Source organism: Blastomyces dermatitidis (assembly GCF_000003525.1).
Source record: "Blastomyces dermatitidis ER-3 genomic scaffold supercont1.5, whole genome shotgun sequence".
Taxonomy (NCBI): domain Eukaryota; kingdom Fungi; phylum Ascomycota; class Eurotiomycetes; order Onygenales; family Ajellomycetaceae; genus Blastomyces; species Blastomyces dermatitidis.
In genome coordinates, this window is record NW_025544778.1 from 2,032,669 (window position 1) to 2,053,130 (window position 20,462).

General features: G+C 46.8%; 9 protein-coding genes across 13 annotated transcripts; 2 read left to right on the forward strand and 7 right to left on the reverse strand.

Annotated features, from left to right (window-relative positions):
• Positions 1-128: 128 nt before the first annotated feature.
• Positions 129-2,220, reverse strand: BDCG_05136 (cytochrome P450 55A3; the record flags this gene model as incomplete). The annotated part of the gene is made up of 11 exons (XM_045420795.1): positions 129-241; positions 319-508; positions 588-746; positions 807-902; positions 986-1,073; positions 1,138-1,250; positions 1,321-1,477; positions 1,546-1,652; positions 1,730-1,905; positions 1,977-2,050; positions 2,105-2,220. The coding sequence occupies 11 exons, from the start codon at positions 2,218-2,220 to the stop codon at positions 129-131; spliced, it is 1,389 nt and encodes a 462-aa protein (XP_045276832.1).
• Positions 2,221-3,656: 1,436 nt separating this feature from the next.
• On the reverse strand, positions 3,657-4,019 carry BDCG_05137 (uncharacterized protein; the record flags this gene model as incomplete). Its single annotated transcript, XM_045420796.1, has 1 exon — positions 3,657-4,019. One exon carries the CDS (start codon positions 4,017-4,019, stop codon positions 3,657-3,659), a length of 363 nt encoding a protein of 120 aa, XP_045276833.1.
• Positions 4,020-4,433: 414 nt separating this feature from the next.
• On the reverse strand, positions 4,434-6,171 carry BDCG_05138 (uncharacterized protein). Its single transcript, XM_045420797.1, has one exon. The coding sequence runs from the start codon at positions 5,905-5,907 to the stop codon at positions 4,957-4,959; it is 951 nt and encodes a 316-aa protein (XP_045276834.1). The 5' UTR covers positions 5,908-6,171; the 3' UTR covers positions 4,434-4,956.
• Positions 6,172-6,747: 576 nt separating this feature from the next.
• On the reverse strand, positions 6,748-10,235 carry BDCG_05139 (pyruvate decarboxylase). The gene is made up of 6 exons (XM_045420798.1): positions 9,771-10,235; positions 9,125-9,690; positions 8,996-9,058; positions 8,396-8,910; positions 7,599-8,320; positions 6,748-7,455 (listed from the first exon to the last, which is right to left on the reverse strand). Exons 2-6 carry the CDS (start codon positions 9,318-9,320, stop codon positions 7,155-7,157), a joined length of 1,797 nt encoding a protein of 598 aa, XP_045276835.1. The 5' UTR covers positions 9,321-9,690; positions 9,771-10,235; the 3' UTR covers positions 6,748-7,154.
• On the forward strand, positions 10,185-14,528 carry BDCG_05141 (uracil-5-carboxylate decarboxylase). 3 transcript variants are annotated; one of them, XM_045420802.1, is made up of 4 exons: positions 10,185-10,716; positions 10,777-12,203; positions 12,265-14,029; positions 14,127-14,528. In XM_045420802.1, exons 3-4 carry the CDS (start codon positions 12,991-12,993, stop codon positions 14,288-14,290), a joined length of 1,203 nt encoding a protein of 400 aa, XP_045281130.1. In that variant the 5' UTR covers positions 10,185-10,716; positions 10,777-12,203; positions 12,265-12,990; the 3' UTR covers positions 14,291-14,528. The 3 variants fall into 3 exon arrangements, with proteins under 3 accessions (XP_045281130.1, XP_045276836.1, XP_045281131.1); XM_045420803.1 differs by having other exon boundaries at positions 10,263-10,716; positions 10,788-14,029; XM_045420801.1 differs by having other exon boundaries at positions 10,185-14,029.
• BDCG_05140 lies at positions 10,509-12,459 on the reverse strand. 2 transcript variants are annotated; one of them, XM_045420800.1, is made up of 3 exons: positions 12,079-12,459; positions 11,937-12,015; positions 10,509-11,838 (listed from the first exon to the last, which is right to left on the reverse strand). In XM_045420800.1, the coding sequence occupies exons 2-3, from the start codon at positions 12,000-12,002 to the stop codon at positions 10,855-10,857; spliced, it is 1,050 nt and encodes a 349-aa protein (XP_045281129.1). In that variant the 5' UTR covers positions 12,003-12,015; positions 12,079-12,459; the 3' UTR covers positions 10,509-10,854. The 2 variants fall into 2 exon arrangements, with proteins under 2 accessions (XP_045281129.1, XP_045281128.1); XM_045420799.1 differs by having other exon boundaries at positions 11,937-12,031; positions 12,079-12,452.
• BDCG_05142 lies at positions 13,977-17,173 on the reverse strand. Of its 2 annotated transcripts, XM_045420804.1 has the most exons (4): positions 16,447-17,173; positions 16,283-16,377; positions 15,823-16,203; positions 13,977-15,763 (listed from the first exon to the last, which is right to left on the reverse strand). In XM_045420804.1, exons 1-4 carry the CDS (start codon positions 16,542-16,544, stop codon positions 14,652-14,654), a joined length of 1,686 nt encoding a protein of 561 aa, XP_045281132.1. In that variant the 5' UTR covers positions 16,545-17,173; the 3' UTR covers positions 13,977-14,651. The 2 variants fall into 2 exon arrangements, with proteins under 2 accessions (XP_045281132.1, XP_045281133.1); XM_045420805.1 differs by having other exon boundaries at positions 16,283-17,173.
• A 142-nt stretch (positions 17,174-17,315) lies between these two features.
• On the forward strand, positions 17,316-19,254 carry BDCG_05143 (cell cycle control protein). Its single transcript, XM_045420806.1, has one exon. The coding sequence runs from the start codon at positions 17,410-17,412 to the stop codon at positions 18,658-18,660; it is 1,251 nt and encodes a 416-aa protein (XP_045276837.1). The 5' UTR covers positions 17,316-17,409; the 3' UTR covers positions 18,661-19,254.
• BDCG_05144 (aminomethyl transferase) lies at positions 18,995-20,308 on the reverse strand (the record flags this gene model as incomplete). Its single annotated transcript, XM_045420807.1, has 1 exon — positions 18,995-20,308. The coding sequence occupies one exon, from the start codon at positions 20,306-20,308 to the stop codon at positions 18,995-18,997; it is 1,314 nt and encodes a 437-aa protein (XP_045276838.1).
• Between the last annotated feature and the right edge of the window lie 154 nt (positions 20,309-20,462).

Sequence of the window (20,462 nt, forward strand, 5' to 3'; positions counted from 1 at the left end):
CCTTTTTTAGGGAAATTTTGCAAAGTTTTCCTTTTTATCTAAATAATGATGTAGAAAAGAGTGGAGTTTGGGAACCCTGAGTTGGGAGGGAGTTGAAGGAAGTAAGCGGTTAGTAACGTAAAACCTCTTTACCAAACCACAGGCAGCTCCGTGATGCCAACATCACCATCTGGTGGAGAATACTTGACTTCAGATAGTGGGATCCCAAGCTTCAAGTTTGGTAGTCGTTGGAATAGCGTTGCTGTTTTGTGTTTATATGTTAGTAATACGTAGACGCGAATTAAGTGGAGGACGAGGATCTATTCCAAAATGACTTACAGAAAACAACTTCAAGCTCAGTTCGAGCCAGTCCCTCAGCGACACACACATGTTCACCGTATCCGTAACCTAGAGCTAGCTCAGAACCGCGCTGGCGGTGCATATTGAAGACATCTGGGTCTGGGAAGACATCTTCATCTCGGTTGCCGGATTGGGTGGCAGCAATTATTCCCTCGCCTGCTTTGATGAGCTGTAGGGAACCATACACGTTAGCATTTGGGAAAGGCACCCGGTTGTCAGAGATTGGATACAAAGATGCTACAACGTACATGACCGCCAAGCATGATGTCCTCCTTCGCAACCCGCCTCGTGGCCATCGCTGATGCCGTGTGGAAGCGGCAGAGTTCTTCAACAAATTTGGGCGCGAGAGATGGATTGGCTTTGAGGTCTGCCAATTGCTCGGGATGTTGGAGAAGAGTGACGACGCCCTGAAAGTTCATTAGCAAACGGCAATTCTCACGTAATAGTACCGGGTTATAAAAACGTACAAGCGATATCATGTTCACCAGAGTGGCATTTCCGGCAACAAGCATCAAAAAGGCGATTTGTATGGCATCCAATCGGTCAATGTGGCCAGGTTTGAGCTGTGATTATAGGGATCGTGGTTAGTACTGTATTTTATTTTTATTTTTTACACATCCAGGGAAATAGAAGATTAGAACATTACCTGTTCCACTACAAGCTTGCTAATCATGTCCTGTCCTGGGTTTTCAAGCCGTTTATCAGTCAAGTTGCCGATGTAGTCCAGGAGCTCTCTATCGCCATTCGAAATCTAGTCAGCAAGCTTGACAATCAGACACCAACAAAGGCAGAACTCACTTATTAGCATTAGATGCAGCTGCAGCGGTGGAACTTCCATTGCTACGGACGGCGTTACATTGGGTGAGATATTCGAGATCTTCTTTTGGCACACCCAGCATCCCATATATTATCTATTTGTGTAGTATAGACGTCAGTATCCAAATTCATCAAAAGACTTAGCTTTAAGAAGCAGAAACTAACGTATGATGGTAGCGGTAGAGCAAAATTTGGGACCAAATCTACAGGCTTCTCACAACCCTTCTTTATCATTTCATCGAGAAGAGTGTCAGCCGTGGCTTGGATATGTGGCCGAATCGTCTCAGCATGCTCCCTGGTGAAAAGTGAAGCAACCATGCTCCTATATGAAGTGTGTCAGTAAGCCTCATGAAACATGCTTCACCCCCCAAGGAGACTGCAGTTTAGTACCTCTGACGCCCGTGGTCTGGAGGGTCCATATCTACAAATGTTGGGCGGTTTTTAGCAGCCTCTTTCCCTCCAGCATTCATTTCTGGGAACCCAGCGCGTGTTCGTTCCTGCAAAACGGTAGGGAACCGATGTTATTAGACACTCCTACGTTCCTCTGATCCAAAAGAGAGCTGATGGCCCATACCTTGGACAGGCGCTGGTCCGTAAGAACGCTGCAGATATCCTTGTACTTGACTACAAGCCATGGTTGACTGTTATCCCAAAGAGTAACTCTAGAAATGGGGTTCGTGGCTCTCAGCTTCGCATATTCCAGTGGGGGAATAGCTCCAGATGGGCGAGAGAAGGGGAATTTTGGAGGAGCTAATGTTGATAGTTATATATCTCAGCAACTGGATGCAATGTATACTGGTTTTAGTATAGAGCATACTTACTGGCCTCCGTAGACATGTTGGAACGTTGGGTTCGCGCGACAATGGATAATCGAGTAGAATTAAGTGGTCTGGATCTGCGCAACACCGTTAGAATTTCGTCCTCAGTGATGAACAGGGGTCCGTCATGCCTGCAGGATATGCATAGCCCTCTCAACGATCGAGATCCCGGGGTCATGACTGATTTGGATGATGCTCTCTCCACTGAACGGGACCAAGCTATCCTAGCAAACTGCGACTCCATCATGATGTCTTTGTCGACGGGACGAGGAAACTCTGGAGAGCCTTCAAGATATTTCGAAGTCCCACAAAATGATCAATTCGAAACCTAGGAAATGATTCTCTGCTTGCGAATGCGGAGATGCAAAGGAATTGGCCTGATACTCATCCATGGCCACAGTTCCCCGACGTATTTATAGGTAAAATCTGGACCATGTCTGCTCCAAGGATTGGACCGACAAAAACGTCAAACAGGATAAAACAAGGTAGATTTTGCAATTGGTACACTCCCATTGGTATAATGACAGGTGGTTCATGATCATACCACCACCGGAGTAGACTCCAAGTTGTCCCTAGATCGGGGGATGCCGGGAAGTTGCCCCTTGGGGGAAAATAACGAAAAATGTTGAAAACTTCCAACGGAAGTCAAAATAAGCAGAGAGTGGAGCTTTCCGTATATTAATAAAGAAGATATCGCTTGGGAGCTGGATGTCCGGCATCTTGAACCAACGAATAGTGTACGGAGAGTGACACTCCTACGTCATATGGCGAGTTAGCACGGACCTAGAGAGGTAAAGATGATCTCGAAGTAGACAAGAACAATTGAACTTGAGCAATCCAGAATACGCCACATCACAAACATCCCAGTTGCACCCAGTAGCACTCGGTAGCGACCCGCATCAGTTCCGAAGGATGACAGCGGGTGCGCCGGGACGAATCCTCATTCATGTAACGGAGTACGGAGTATGATAAACCAGGGCCCATCCCCAGAGTAAGGACCCAGCAGGGGGCCAGTGGTTGATCCGCGTTGTGTCACTCGGTGATGCTACCGCCAATAATGGATTCCCTTCCGTAGAACAGTTCCAGAGTTCACGGACGGACCAGGCCCAGCTAAAAGAAAAATGTTTAAGTTCTAGTTCTCATCCGCGGAGCAAAATGTAAAACTGCTTCACTTTGTTTTTGCAGGGTCCAGGCAAATGTTAAACATGCTAGTCCGTAGTTTGAAACTGGTAGTTAGGGGCCATAGGGCAAGCCATTGCGCGTAGCTTAGTCCCGCCCCCGCGCCACCGTATATACTGCTTCCGGGCAGCGTGAGCGTTGTCTTTTGAACAAATACGGAGTATAATTATTCTTATTATTGTAGGTTTTCCGTGGGATAGATAGGTGCAGGATTTGCCAGTATTTCCAGGTTGCGAGTCAACGATCTTTGAACGCGCGAATAGTCCGTCGCAGTACGGAGTAAATGACAGCAAGATTCCAAATGCTTTATGGGGCACCTGGTCATTATTAAGTGGGACTAACATAGTAGGATTTGCGTCCCGTTCCCCAAATCACTTGTTAAACAGAGCAAAAAGCGGGTGCTGGATGGGAGCAGAAGTCCACACAGGGGGGCAGAGGAGAGGGACTAAGTATTGTCATGCTGGAAGCTGTTGACTCGTCCATTGGTCTCAATTGCCGCGATCCTTATTCGATTTCACTGTGACGAAGTAGATAGCGCAAGGGTGTGAGGTCATTATTGTTGAATGCTCTCTTGGGCGGCAAATATAATAATAACTGTTGTAAATATTGAGTTCGAGGTTCGGCTAACTGAGCCGGCGTAGTAGAAAATACCGCGTATTTATCATCATCATCATCATCATCATCATCATCATCATCATCACCAAGCCTCGTTATCACAATCCTGAGCAAGCGACGTGCTAATTGCGACTCTCCAGGCTCAGGGTTTGTAGCAGTTAGTTGGGGCCCAACACGGCGAGTGGGAGCGTTCAGTACTGTAACTACTACGGAGTACAGTAATAGGTAAACCCGATGCTCCGGGGGTTGCATTATTACTACTACTACTACATAAGTTTGCCACGGTCTATTATTTTGAGGCCAGCTGACCAAACTGTTTCCCAGGGCTAACTTATGCTTCGTAGGTCTCCCGGAATACTGCGTAGGCATGGTCTCTGGTCAGCCTATTTTACTCCTAGTTCCATACGGATTACCAGTTCTTTCAATAATTAACCTGGAGACTCTCTCATGTTTAACACTGTGCAGAAGCTCTGACCGTTTCACGAGGCCCAGAAATATTAATGGGGCGGGGGGGAAGAGGAAAGGGGGAAGGATGTTGATTTACAGATATTTAATGGTTCTATCAATATTGCATTGAACATCGGAAATATCTTTGCCATGCATGTCCGTGATTGCAGAGGGCGATAAATGCAGTCCGTTTGGTGTGCAGCTGACGTGCACATTTTTCACGCCAGTCTCTCATTATGGCGTCGAATCGGGTCTGTCATTACCGGCAGAAGCTTCGAAGGCATTCGGCCGCCTAGAGACCATGGTCGTGGCTACAGTAGAAATGCGCGTTCCCGTGGCGCCTAAGTTCAGCCTTCTATCGGATCTCAACAATAAAAATGAAATTGAAAGCGAAAGATGGAAGGCAAGAATCATTTAATAAGCCTTGTTACAAAACATCGGTGGCATGTTTTTGGCAGCGCAGAAATCCTAGCTACCCTCATGGTAAGCAGGAAATATCAATATGTGTTCAAAGCTAAATGATCAGAATCATTTGCTTATGCTAGGGATCTGGTAAATTTATCCCTGGTGCAACAATAAAATGCGATTAACAGGAAACAGTAATTATTTCTTGCAAGGTTTGATGCCTGAACTAGGTTTCTATGCACTTTATCGTTGGAAAGTGAACAAGGCTAGCTAGTTATACTCCAACAGCCAGAAGCTCCTAACGCCATCTCACAGGTTAACTTATGGAAAGCTCATTCTAGCTAACCCGAAGCACACACAAGCTGCTCGCATGCTCTCCGTCTTTGCTCTCATCGTTACACGTCTTCTCATCAGCTACAGCGACTTGCATCACTCCATTTTTCCGTGGTGAACGGTACGCTTCCTCATCAATCTCCGCCAGCCGAGATGGAACCAACTTGTGCTTCCCCATCCCATAGAACTCCGAAAAGCACATAATAAGTGGCTGCCACTTCTCTGAATCAATCCTATTCGCATACCCACCTAGCCGCAAATCATCCTCGACATACACCCGCAATATCTTCAGCTCCATCGCCAATATTGACCCCTTCCTCTCCGGCAGATCACCCATCATCTCATTAACCTTCACCAACTCCGCCTCCATCTGCACGGGACATTCCAGAATCCGACATGGCACAACCAATTCCGACGGCTGTGGCGTGAGTTTGGCATGGGCGAACTTGTCCTTGACGTACCGGTAGCCGACGCTAGCCTTCCACGCGCTCGTCGGATTGGCACCCGTTGTGCGTGCGAGGGCGTTGACGTGCGCTGTCATGTCCTCGGAGGGTAGGTTGAGGACGCATTGCTTGGTGCGGAGGATGTTTTTGCTCGTGTGCGCTCCGCTTGAGAGGCCGATCATGCATCGGTCTCCCAGCCACCAGGCAGAGGACATGGGTGCGATGTTGGATGTGCCGTCTGTGTTTTCGCTGGTGATGAGAACGACAGGGGTTCCCCAGTATAATATTGCGGGTGATATTTGATGATGCATGTTTATCGGAGGGCGTTGAGTAAGCCGTACGTACGTATGAACGGGCGAGAAAGGAGCTAGCAATTGTGCGCCTAGGAAGAGAAGAATATGACTCCGGATTCTTGTGTTTCTCTTTTCTTTCCTTCTTTTTTTTTTTTTTTTTTTGGGTTGCTGCTTCTTGAATACAAGAAACTGCAGAAATGAATTTCGAAGGATGAGCATGAGCTGAATTTATATCCATTTCATAACACTGGGAATGCGACCTTAGCTTCCTCCTCCTCCTTCTCCTCCTCCTCAAAAAAACTCTCCTCCATCGTATCGCACTCTTAACTCCCCGACCTATTAGCCTCAAACGAGGTAGAAGATGCAATCAATATATCCAATGAAACACCGCGTTAGATGCCTGCAAGAAATATTCCTACCCCAGTTTCTGCCCCAAAATAAATGACACTCGAATAGCTCCAAGTCTCATTGGCCATATTGCAAACAAGCATCCGTTAGTGGGGAACTAAGTTAACGTCAACTAACTTGTAACTAACGTTACTGGAGGGTTGGTGTGTGGGGTGACTCCAGCTGAAGCTCCGCCGTGGGATGTTTTGTTCACTTGCTTTTTTGTTTTTTTTTTTTTTGCCAAGGGATGAGAATGCAAGTAACTAGATAATACTTGATCTTTCATGGTATAAAATGCAGACCTACTTATTCTTTAATTGAATAGTGAAAAAGAGTAAAGGGACTACTCAGAGAAGACAGAAAGTATGTACATGTACATACATTAGTAATAAGATTGTCAGATCAGAAGAGGTGACTTTGTTTGCAAATGAGTCACTCACTCAGACTGGTAGAGATATTTCTAGTCACTGTTTGTATGCAGAATATCCTAATTTTTCAGAGCAATCAGGCACACTCTAAAATTATTGCCATATGCATGTTAGAAGCTTTAATGTAGCAAGTAAGCACTGAAACGTTTAGCTTTTACTATTATTTCCCTAGTGCTTAAAATAAACAGTATATGTAGGACTTAGTTATGACTAAATTTTTGTGACTTTATTTTATTTGAACAAACTGCGTAAACTTATTATATTGGACGTTAAATCTCATTAGGAAGGTCCCTTCCTCAAACTAATATCTACTAGATGCATATACATATATATCTCAAAAAAGTGTTGAAAAAAGTGTTGAAAAAAGTGTAGAAGCCGGAAGAGCAAAAAAGTTCAAAGTTAGAAAAAGAAAAGTCATTCGACCAGAGAACTATGGAGGCTATAACATAAAATGGATAAAAATATAAATATAAAAATAAAGTAAAAAGACATCCCGCATAAATGAATAGATGCTTTCTAGCTCCGGAAATGTTGAAAAATGAGGATATAGGCAGCCCAAAAAAAAGTAAAGGTGCGTACAGCAACAAAAGGTGTATCCACAAAAGTATAAACACAGAAAAATATAAAACGAGGAGTACATAACAAAAATCTTTACTTCTTCGCATTCCTCCTCGCCGCCGCCGCAGCAAGCATCTTCATCGACTTCGGCGCATCTTCGCCAGGAAGATAGAGCTCGACAAGCTGCAAAACGTTACCATAGCAGAATTCACGATCGTTAAATAAATCTTGCAATTCTTTCCGCGTGCGGATTTGGTACGTTTTGCAGGTGTCGGGCTGGGCGCCGAAGACGGCAGCGATGTCGTTGAATTTCCAGGGTTGGATGTCATTATACGGTGCGTTCATGCCATGGACGTAGCGCTCGATTACGTAGCCGTTGTTGCAGATTATGAAGCTGTGATTTGGGGATAGGGGTGGTTAGTTTGGCGTGGATGATGGGATCATAACACGGGTGGGGTGTTGGGGGGTGATTTGGTTTCGGGAAATTGCCATTCAGCGAAGAGGAAGGGGGTCAGTGGGAGGGGGAGGTAAGCTTACATTGTGGGAGTAAGTTTATGACGGATGATCGTACTCAGTTCTTGGCAAGTGAGCTGGAAACTACCATCGCCGATGAACAGCACCGTTCTTCGCGAGGCATCCGCCATTTCCCTGGCTGCCAACGCGGCACCCTGGCACGCACCCAGGGAGAAACCAATACTGCTCCACAGCACGGAGCTTATACCAATGGTACCTTTCTTGAATCCTGTATCCCACACGCCGAAATTGGAGGTTCCCGCCTCAGTGATGACGATGTCATTGGTCTTCAGGAACTCGGTGACTTTTGGCCAGAGCCAGTCATGGGTCAACTCCTGGTGATCAGCATCCTCGTCTACTCGTTTTCGCTTGGCCTGGTTTAATGGAATTTGTGCTGGGAGGTCTAGCATGTCTAGGCTCTTGACCAAGTGGTGGAGGAGTCCTTTCATCCTGATACCGGGGAATTCAGAAAATCCAACAATGGTTTTGTCGGCGTGGAACTCGACGTTGGTCACTTGGTCCGCTTTCGATGTGAAGCAGCCGGTATTGATGTCGGATTTAAGAGGACCGATGTTTAGGATTAGATCAGATGCGTGGAAATTATCGCGGATGATTGAGGCAGATGCTTCTCCTACGTAGATGCCTTGGAATTGCGGCAGGGTCTCGTCAACTGCCCCTTTCCCCATGGGAGTGACGAAAGCGGGGATATTGGACTTGGTGATAAATTGGTTAATCTCATCGGTGGCCTACCACAAAGAAAATATGAAAAAATTAGTACAAATGTTGATTCATTGTGTAGGATTTCAAATAAACATTCTCACATGATGCCTTATCGCCAAAAGATCAACAAGCAGCGCAGGGCGCTTGGCAGTTTTAAGGAGTGTTGTTATCATGTCGACAACATGCGATTCCCGCTTATGATCATTAGGTGGAACACTGAGGTCGATGGGATATTTCAAACGATCCCCATCCACTTTTGCCTGTACCATATTGGAGGGGAGACTGATATAAATCGGACGACTTTTGAGGATGCACGTTCGTAGAGCGTTGTCGACCATGGCTGCTGCATTTGATGGATCATCCAGAATGGCAACAGCGCACGAAACATGCCTGCTCATTTCTGCAAACACCTGGTAATTGCCATCTCCAAGTGTGTGGTGAAGGAGAACCCCCTCCTTCTGGGAGGCGGTTGAGGGGGAGCCGACGATATGGATAACTGGAACATATTCAGAATATGCACCGGCAATGGCGTTGATACTTGACAGTTCTCCAACCCCAAACGTGGTGATCATAGCTGAAACGCCCTTCACTCGCGCGTATCCATCAGCGGCATAGCCTGGGGTAAAAGGTAAAGCCGTCAGTTTCTCATTCCATTCTCAGGGTGATGTTGGATATTGCGGAGTCATAAAAGCTCAACATACCCGCATTCAATTCGTTGGCATTGCCAACCCAATCCAAACCGACCTTGGGTAGGTAGTCGAGGGCTATAGACGCAGGAGTCAGCTAGTTATCTAAACATTGTACAGTACCCAAAATTAGGAGCTACTAACCAACCAAATTGTAGTCACCCGGAAGGCCATGGACGGAACGAATTCCCAACTCATGTAGACGACGGAAGAGGTATTCTGCTAAGTCTATGGGGTTCGAATGTCCATTAACACCGTTGGTGGTTTTGACGCCATTCGTCTGAACGGAATCAGCCGTGGCTTCGTCCAACCGAGCAGAGCTGCCAACGGTAGATGGCATTTGATATCGGTTGTGACTGTCCAACGGTAGAAATATGTGAAATCGGTAAAGAGTACACAGTGACTACAGATGAAGAGAAGGAGAAAGGAGCCGCAATATCAATGCGAAATTGCTGGCTTACATCCCGACGACCGGAGAGCGTATCCAGCTACATCCGGTATGCTTGGAACTGATAACTGCGCAGATTCTCTCCCCATCAATTCCGCCAGAGAGGGCAAAGCGTCAGCCGATGCCAGCCGGTTATCTCAAGGCGGCTTGGCTCGTTTGGGCTGCAGAAAGATCCGGGCGTTGAGGCTAAATCGATCCTCTAACTATGTTTTGTCTAGCGTCCCCTTGCAGCCTCATGCTTAAACTAACGTCTTGTAACTTCCTATTGGCCAGGAGTCAGTCAGCTCCTTGCGGTGATTCTCCGCCATATCTTGGGGACAAAGATGGAGTTAACATACTTACTAGAATAAGGCTGTTTCCAGCGGGATCAGCATAATGTCAAATCTTCAATTTGAATACTAAACGAAGGACGAGTATTCGTAACAATTGCCCCATTGCCATCTGGCTCTGCACCCATTTCCCGAAGCGCCTGGTATCACTCCCATCACCCCACGGTGTATCAACATTTCGCGATATATACAAGCATGTGCTGGATACAGTTGTTGATCTGTAATTATTCCGTACGTCACCGGCCGCAAGCCCGCACTTAGGCGCGACCCCGGCTTGATATTCCGACCGAAGAGAGCCGACTATAGCCGCCGAAGCTTCTTTGTTCTTGCGGACCTTGGAACCTCAACAAATGGTAGAAATGTATGTACTGTACTCTGTACCAAGGTAGGCCCTACCGTACACATTTAATTGAGGTATGGTATTATTTTTCGATGGATGCGCTGAGGTATTTATTCATTCGTCCTTCATAATTTCGAGCCGTTCAGATAATTTTAAAAGTGTCAAGCTGGTTATCCTTTAGGGCGAGTTTTATAATTATCTGACGAGCTATTTCGGATACCTAGAGGGATGGGACGGATGCGAGCGGACAAAAAACCAACGGAGCGCATGCCGCTCTGATGCTGGCCGTATCTTGGACGGAACGAGATCAATGGCTTGGCGCCGATTTCACCACTATCGGAATATCCACTAGATATTCCGGGGCCAGGGCGTGGTGGAGACAAAAGTTTGAGGACAACACATATTGACGAATGGAACTCTTTATCATAACATCTTCACTTTTGAGGACTAATAAATGGAGATTGAAGAATAAAGCCAGAGCCGGAAACCATTCTCTAGTCCCCAGAATTTCACTTTGTTTGCGGCATGTTAATGTTGAACCCGAGTAATCGCGGCACCAATGTCATCCGCAAACATAACAGAAATAATCACTCACAAAAAACACTGCCAAATTAACTAGGTTGTTGACACCAGTTCCCCAGTAAGACGAAATACAAATCGCTTAATTCCGAGCTAATAGGGAATCGAAAGACTCCTCATCCTATTTGGGTCATGGTCATTGTACTTAGACCTCGGGAGTGAGAATAACTCCAAGATATCAATACGTCTCCGTGAGCCTCCGAACAAGATACTCTCCCGAATTGATCCTTTCATACTTCTTCGCCCCCAGCTCACCGCCAAACGTACCAGGAATCGCCTCGATAAATTTGTGGAAATTGGGGTTACAAAAATAGGCCACACTATAGCGCGCCGGATATACGTCTGAATTCTCATCACCTCCTTGCCTTGGAGGAGGTTCCACAACTCGATGATGCGTGCTTTTGATCTGATCATTGGCCCACCGCGCGAGCAAATCGCCAGCATTTATCACAATGGTGTCGGCAATTGGGACAGCGTCGATAAAGGTTCCCTTGGGAGATCGGACTTGCAGACCGCCCCGGGCATCCTGGAAAAGTAGCGTAATAGACCCGTAGTCGCTATGCTCCCCCGCGCGAACTTGGCCCTCATTGTCCCTGAAAACGGATTTGGGAACGGATGGATAATGCAAGAGTCTCAACGTGTTATCCCCAGCGTCGGTGTACTCGTCGAAGAAGCTTTCGGGAAGACACATGCCTAGGGCTATGGCGCGCATAATCTTGATATGTAGCTCTTTGCATGTCAGGAAGAATGCTCTCATGATCTCCGTGAACACCCTTCCTTGATCATCTATCTTGTCGGGCCATTGATTCGGGCACCCCTCTTCATCTTCACGGCCGATCTCAAAGCTCTCTTTTAAATCGGGGATTGTTTCCCTCATCTTCTTGATCTCGTCCATGTCGGAGGACTGGGTGACTTTCTCCCGGCCCATGGCCGTATAACCCCTGTTCGCTTGCGCGGTTGTCCATGCTAAACTGTCCTTTTCAGGCCGTGGCCTTCCAAAGAATCCAGCAGATGTGTTGAAGATATTCTTCACAATCGATGGAGGAATTCCGTGGTTTTTCAAGTATAAGAATCCCGACGTTTTGAAGGCCTTTGTTATGGAAATTCCCACGGCATGTCTGTCGGCTGGGGTACCAGTAAGATAGGGTTCAAAGTCGATCACCTAGGAAATCGGATTGTGGGTATAGCTCTATTAGCTAATCTGACTTTCACGAGTATTTCAGGAATTTTTGACGGCGGCAGATTTAGAGGCAGGCTTACAGGAATGACCAAGTCATCTTTGGAGACTCCTTCTGAAATAGGATTGCATTCCTGGATGGGAGACATATTCCTGACAGCCCTTCCTCACAGCAATTCTCCCTGTGTCAGTCGTCGGATTGTGAGAAGTGAGTGGGGTACTTACTGATGGAGAGGATCAAACCCTGCCTGCACTGGGTAGAAGAGACAGTGCCAAAGCAAAGCAGGTGTGGTAATGCTATGATTCGAGCGAGAACAGAGAGTACTCTTCTGTAGTAGAAGCTGGTAAAAGTAGATGAATAAATGCGATCACTGAGAGCAGATTTTGGTGTTGTTAACCTTGCCATTCAAGTCTCACAGGTATAAGCACCGGATGTAACGCCAGTGCCAATTTTATGCAGGATTTGTCGGCCGGGACACGGTTCACCCTGCACAAATCCCCCAACGACAATTATATTACATGTGTAGAAATTCTCCAGGTGCAGTACAGCGCCTACGAAGAGAACGAAGAGAACGAAGAGAACGACACGCGCAACTTCGATGTCCCTTTCCACATTTCGTCTCATTATCACGATACAAACAGCCGGATTCCAGGGTCGCCTGACGCGATACCATTTCTTGGCACCGGAAGCTTATCTTTATCACTGGAAGTTGCCCCACCTCCCGCATTTTAGCGGTGCCGCTAAAAGAAGCCCCTAGAGCTTAACTAGACACACGCCGGACCGTTAGGCATGGTTAGGGTTCCCTCCTTACCTATCGCCCGGTATTTAATGGGTGTGTCTGGAAGACGCTGTAGGGTGTGTTAAGGATATCCCCCCGGAGATGGGGGATTCGATTTAGGGACATTTTTAGAACACTTCGTACGAGTACTCAAGTTAGAGCTGCTCGTCACCACGTAAACCAAACCTTTCTTGCGTGCGCTGCACATGAGTTATCAATGGCATGTAATTCTTGATGAAATACATATCCATGCTATAGTTACCCCTCCACCAAGCTGGAAATTCAAAGACACACACTTGAACCAAAAATCTCAGGAAGCTCCCTACATCACTCAACTACCGAACTCTCACAAAAGGCCATGACAGAAGCAAATGAAGGGCAAATGCCCGTGTACCCAATTATTGACATTCACACCCATGTCTATCCAGACTCCTACCTCAGCCTCCTCCGCTCGCGCACAACGGTACCATACATCTACGACCCCCCGGATGGTAGCCCCGCACGCCTCATCATCCTCTCTTCAGATGACAGCCCCTCCATCCCGAAAGAGAAGCGTGGCCGTCCCGTCGACTCCAGCTACTCAGACATCAGCCTCAAACTTGCATTCATGCGCAAGCACAACATCACCACAAGCGTGATATCCCTCGCGAATCCATGGCTGGATTTTCTCCCTGCGCAAGACGCGTGTCGTTGGGCAGAGAGGATCAATAACGATCTGGAGAGCATATGTGCTGAGCAAAATGCAAAGGCGGAGGCGAAGAGGAATAGCAGTAGTACTGGCGAAACATTGCCGTTGAACGAGTTCTATTCGCTTTTTGCCTTTGGCGTATTACCCCTCAGCGCGCCGGATCCAAATGCCATCGTGAACGAGATATCCCGTCTTGCATCGTTGATGTTTATCCGTGGCGTCATCATGGGCACGTCGGGACTAGGAAGTGGACTGGACGATCCAGCGCTCGATCCGGTCTGGGCGGCGTTGGAAAGGACCCGGACGCTCCTATTCCTGCATCCGCATTACGGGCTACCCAATGCCGCCTTTGGTGGCGATGAAACCGTGGAGCGCTATGGCCATGTGCTGCCGCTCGCGTTAGGGTTTCCCCTAGAAACCACAATTGCGGTAACGAGAATGTACCTGGCCGGTGTATTTGATCGGTTTCCGAAGTTGGGCATCCTGCTGGCCCATTCTGGTGGTACGCTGCCGTTCCTAGCGGGCAGGATTGAAAGTTGCGTTGCCCATGAGAGGAAATTTCTCGCGAACGGGGGGAATGTTGCTGGGCCAAAGAAGAGCTTATGGGATGTACTGAATCAGAATATTTATCTGGATGCTGTCATTTACGGGGAGGCGGGACTGAGGGCTGCTGTGCATGGGGCAGGGTCTGTGGATCGAGTTCTATTTGGTAAGTTGCATAAATTAAAACCCTTCACCATTATATACGTCCTACGCCGTTATTTTCTGTAAAAAAAAGTTCATATCTCATGACTTTGGCATATCAGGAACCGATCACCCCTTTTTCCCTCCCCTTGATGGTAAGGATAAGCAATGGCTGAGTGTCGTGATGAACCAGAGAGTTATCGATGGCGCTTTCGGAGCTGAGTCGGATACTGCAAAGGCCATTTTGGGAGGCAATGCTGTCAAGATTCTAAATCTTGAGAGCTAGGAGAAAGATCATAGTTCCAAGAAGTACGGAAAAGTAAAACTTGTTGCGTAGGCAATATGGTTTGGAGTATCATTAGATAGGATAAGTATATAGATATGCCACGTCAAATTGACAGAAAGTCCTTCCAGTCATAATCAGAATGCCGGACATTCGGCATCCTGACATTTCGTCTTCCCACAGATATCAAGATAGGAACTGTGATAATAGCGAATGTAGAAATAATACAGCTGTAAAAAACTCACTGAATCACAACAGAAATGTTGCTGAATCAATGCATAAAAATAAAAGAATCAAACTTTCAAAAACATGGCGACCGTGGGCAGTACAGATCGGGCTTGGACCACATCATTCCCTTCAACATTCACTTCTCATCAAGCAACACGTCCCACCCAATTAAGCGCCAAACTTCTTGTGTAAACCACTCAGCAGGGTCTGTTGCAGCTGAATCAAACGAACGGCCAGACGAAACCTCTGGTAGAGAATAAGACGGCTTCTCCGGCACTTTCAAGGAATCCCTAAATTTGGGCTCGTTTTCCCCGAAGATCCCTTTCAAAAGAGTATTTTGCAACTTAGTTTTTGCGCGCTGCAGTATTCCCTCGGACGGCGGCCCCTTAGGTAGAGTTGTTTCAGGCAGAACCAAATCACCATTTATCACATCGCTAGGGCGTTCAAATTGGTCTGTGAATGCTATTGCCCTTTCAAGAATCCAGATTAGATGCCTAGCTTCGCATTCCGCCGCGCGTTGGGCAATTGCCATTTCTCCCCTGGCAGGGTACTCTTTATCGAAGTTACCCGGCATGGGGAGTTTAGCAGGATTCAAACGGAGGTCGGAATTGGAATATAATTCTTTGAACACGAAAAGGCACAGTGTCCTACCCACTTTTTCTAGAATGGAAAATAAAAATCCTTCTAGTAAACTATTCTCTTGCGGTTTGACGGGATTGAGTGAGAGGATCATACTGGCGAGAAAATGGCTGAAGAGGTTTAAAGTTAATTCCTCGTCTGATGTGATCAATGGGCTAGCCGGTGTCTTCGTCATTTTCGTCTTAGACCGTTGCTTGCCCTTTTTGCCGGCGGGTATTCCTTGTGCTATGCTTTCTTTTCCTTTTGAAATTATATACTGATGCATATGACCGAGAGTTTTCTGGAAAAGCTGGATTATGTGGTAGGTTAGCACCCCAATACCGGATCCTGCGTCGTCACTATCGGACAATTTGTTCAAGGTCTGTAGGAGCAAAGGATATGAAGGACAGATTCCCTTTAAAACATGCTGTAAACCAGGCTCGCGTGGCTGCAATGTCTTTTGCTTAACTGAAACATTCGATCTGGTGCGTTTGTCTCCTATTCTCGACCGAATGGTTATGTCAATCGCTTCACATAGGCCCACGGAAAGAGACACAAGAGCTTCGTGGTTAATCTTTCTCTGTAGCTGCTTTTGGAGTGCATGGAAATGCCTCAGAAACGGAGTTGAAACTTCGATACTATCAGTATCAGTGCATAAAGAAGGATTAATGGAAAGGAAAGTATATCACTCTCTGAAAATCCAAGCTCATCCGCCGTACCACTCAAAAAGTCCTTGCTCTGAGGCCGAGATGTATTCAGTCTTCCATTCTTCGTGGTTTTGGCCCTCTTTTGCGCATGGCTCAGTACTGTTGAATCTCCATCACCGTTAATTTTCCTCTTCGTCCTAGGCGCATTGGTTTCAGAAGCATTGGACTCCCCGCCCTTGAGAAGGAGGGCCGCATTTCGTTGCTCTAACTCGTATATTTTGTCGAGAAGCTTGCTTTGGGCAGACTCTGACATCTCATATGCTTCCCGCCAGAAAGTTATACTGTCTAGATGTTTCTCTGGCAATTCAGGGGCATGATATGCTTTGCCGTTTTGGATGTGCCGTCGAATTTTGAGAATATGATCTAAATAACACCATTAGCAAAGGCTGCTTGCTCTATTTGGGATTCTGTAAGGTAGAAAGACAGTCCGGATAGAATAGACCTTTTATCGTGGTATTTGAAGGCTTCGACTTGACAATAGCCAAGGCAAGGGCTAGCTGAGGCTGAGATGGAGGACAGCATGAGTTCCAATCCTGACTGGGTGTCATTGTCAGTAAAAAGAGGGTCGAAGATGAGCAAAGTGATTTATGTCATCGAACAAATTACCATGAGGAATGGTTGTGGAGGTCGCGGCGGGAGTAAATAATGAGGCTCAACCCCAAATTCCCCTTTTGGGCGACCACCGAATTAGATCTGCGCCTCATACAGAATACTTTTTAACCATCCTCATTGTTGCCATTTAAAAGGGTATATATCAACGTATAAACTGTAGCTAATGTGTATTTCAGCCAAATCCAATAGTAGAAAGCGTCCCGCCATCCATGCAATCTAGCGAAAGGATGCCCGGTCTACAACACATAAATAAAGAGGCTGACAATGAATTGTATGTCAACAAAAAGTATGAATAGAACATGACGCCCGGTACACTAGCCTCAATCCAGGAAAAAGCGGCAGATGGATACCCTGTCTCCATTGAAGAGGGGTGTAATTCCTGCTCCGGATGCAGATTACAAGGACCCGGAGCTCCAGGTGATGGTTTCGCATGAACCTATCTGGATTCAAAAACCAAAGTTCAAGGCAACAAATTCCCTCTCGCCATGGCTTCTGTTCGCATATACATGACTTGGGAAATGATCTCTTTCAGATATATTTTACATTATCAATGCTGAACTTCCATGAAAACAGGACCAGATTTGATTTCTCGAGAATAGGGACAGTTGAAGCCGGAAAACACGCCGTCCTTCAATGATGTGACAGAGTAACGAGGTTTTCATCGTCCGCTTGCCACACCTGAGAGGAGTTCCAGGTAATCTCCGTCCCTGCGTTGGGTAAATAGTCTTATCAGCATTAATATACATATATAAAATGTAGTTCTAACGGAGAATCAGAGGATGTAATCATATCACGTGATAATTCAAAACAAATATTTACCACGCGCTTTCCTGGTGTTGCCACTCGCAAGGTTAGCCTACTTATTTAAATATACAACGTCTTATTCAACTTTTTAGTTTGACATACATGCGCTGATCATTTGAGAAGCTAAGGCCTTGAATCGCACCCGCAGCCATCATGGCACCGTCGGACGACCTAAAATCGCATGCTGCCTCTTCTTATGACTTTTACGGGCTCCTAAGCCTATCTCCCACCGCTGCGGACGCAGAGATCCGTCGCGCATATCGGAGGACGGCATTAAAATATCATCCAGATAAACTTACAAACCCTACACCCGCGGACATCGATAAATTCCATCTCCTGCAGATCGCCTACGATGTGCTCTCGGATCCATCCATACGGCAACTCTACGATAATGCGCGAGAAGCACGGGAGAGGAAGAAGAGGGAGAGTGAGATGCTAGAAGGGGTTAGGCGGAAGATGAAAGAGGATTTAGAAGCAAGAGAGCGCGGTGTAAAACGGACATGGACTGGCGCTCCCGCTACCCAGGGGACGTTTGGTGTTGATGATGCAGAGGCGAAGCTGGAACAGGAACTAAGAAGGCTGGCAGAAGATGGAAGGAGGAGGAGACGCGAGAAGGAAGAATTATTGAAGAAGGAGGTATTGGAAGAGGAAGAAAGGCTGGAGAAGGAAAAGGAAGAGAGGGAGCGTGCAGCACAGAGCGAAAATAAAGCCCATCGGAAAAATGGTGGCGGTACGTCGGTTCCTGAAATTGATCGAACGGTCAAAGTCCGCTGGCCCCGGGAAGGTGCTGGATTGGAATTTGACAAAGATCGCCTTGAATCACTCTTCTCCGTCTTCGGCAGGGTGGACAGTACTTTTACACTTAAAGACAAAAGGCAAAGGGTGGGCGAGAAGCGGGAAAAGAAAACTATGGCGACCGGTGTTGTCGTTTTTGCCTCGATCGTTGGCGCCCATGCTGCAGTAGGAGATTACAAAAAGCAAAAGGGCGACTATTGGGATATAATCGAATCTGTATTTTGGGCCTCGAACAAGGAACCTGACTTCGAAAAGCCATCATCACCCCCGCATCAACACGAGGAGCAGACAACGTCAACACCTTCCACTCCAACCTCTACCGCCAAACCAAGGAATAAATTTAACTTCCCCGGACTTAACACGCCATCATCAACTCTCTCTAAGGAAGAACATGGATCGAAGCATGTCCCATCGTTTGCCTCTTTCTCATCCGCTGGATTGAAGACGCCAAATGGTTCGCCGTCAGCACGACATTTCGGACTTGGACCCAACAGTCCTAGTTTAGAAGAGCTCACTATGATTCGGTTAAAGAACGCTGAGAGAAAAAGGCTAGAAGAGCAAATTAGGAAAGAGGATGAAGGTGCCTCTGCAGCAGGAGGAATCGCATGAAGCTGGCGCGGTAAATGAATCAACGACATAGCTGCGAAAGCGTCAGCCGAGCGAGTACATATTGCTGAGCTTGTGTAGATATTTTTTGAGCTATATGCTCTCTTAGAGATACCCATTTCAAATAAAGATGTTTCATTCCGCTTCATACAGACCATTTCAGCGTACAATTATGATATTAATCTGACATTCTTACCCAAAAATCGGGACATATTATCAAAATCAAACCCTTGGTCTTGTAACAGAGATGAACTCCGCAGTGGGTATCCCCTACACACACAAATAGGTGTTCATACCAAACACATATCGCTATAAATACAATGAATGCCAGGACACTTTACTCCTCTCGTTGCCGCTCAATCTCTTTAATCTTAGCATCCAACTTCTCCAACTCTTCCGCAACCTCTTCGTCGCTCTTTTGCGGTGGCGGTGTTGGCTTCTTCACCCCTCCACTAACAATATAATCCCTCGTCCATGGCGGGACCAACGCTTTAACCTTCAATTCTCCAGCCTTTTCAACTCCTGCTTCCGCATCAGCCTCCCATGATATCTTAAATTCCTGGTCGGGGTTATATTGCGACGACTCTTCCGTAAAAACGATATCTGTCATCATTTCCAATCGGCATAGCGCTAACCCAATGTTTCCCACGCCAGAGAGGAATTTTCCAGCGCTCCGACCTTTCCTTGAACTCACCTTTGCTATATTAGATCCAGCGGGGGGTAACACCAACTTAGATTCTGATGAGTAGTTTGGCACGTCAGTCTCTGGGATCGGTTCATCCATATCATAGAGCTGCACGGGCAAAATCCTCTTGCGGACCACTCCTCTATGATGGGTACGGATGGTCAACTCTTGTCCAGTGTAACAGCCCTTGTGGAAATCAATAGCCCCCATTATATCCATATTGCATTCCATCGGCAACGCAGATTCTCTAATAATCTCCCCCTGGCCCTCTGGTACGCCATGTAAAATCCGACGCAGATTATACGTAGCAAAATCAACCATCTCGCCCGGCATTATCGGCTGCTCGTTCACGACCTTCTCAGGCGCGAGGAAGCGGAATCCAAACCCAGGAGCGCGTGTATCCACACACGTAAAAGGCGGCGACTTTCCATTTTCTAGTTGAAAATCGTACTCCATAATCCCCGCGTCTTCCTCATTCCACAAGCTGAAAACATTAAGCTCGCCCTCGTCCATGGCACGGAACGCAAGTTTCGCTCGTAATTTATGTTTCCGCATGTGTTTCATCAAATTCGTAACCTCATTCTTGTCCACTTCAATAAGATATGCGAGGTCTGAGGTGCCGTTGTAGCTATCGTTCGGCGGGACGGGGTAAATGAAGACATCATGAAGCACTCGTCCTGGCGCATTCAGGAAAGCCGCATAAAATCCACTTTGCGGCACCGGTGTATTCTGCGGGGTGAGGAGATTTTGTGTTACCAGTCCCTGGAGGAAGCTCGTGCTGTCTTTCCCAGTTAGAGTGATGAGAGCTCGCGTTGGAAGTCGAGCATAGCCGGAGAGCGGCGGGAGTGAAGGGAGGGACCGGAAGGACGGGGCAGACTGCTGATTTCGAGGTCGGAACGTGGAAAATTGACGTCTAGAGATTGAACAACGGCTACATATCGAGCCGAAAGACACTCGAGGGGGCATTTTGAATAGCTGTCCCGCAACACTCTTGATATACAATCGGTTTTGGGGTGCAGTAGTTACTTCGAGGCCTAATTACTAAAGGGCGGTATGATGCGGCAGAATCGGTTAAACTTCTCACCGGATGTGAAACCACGTAATGATAACTAGTGGTTAC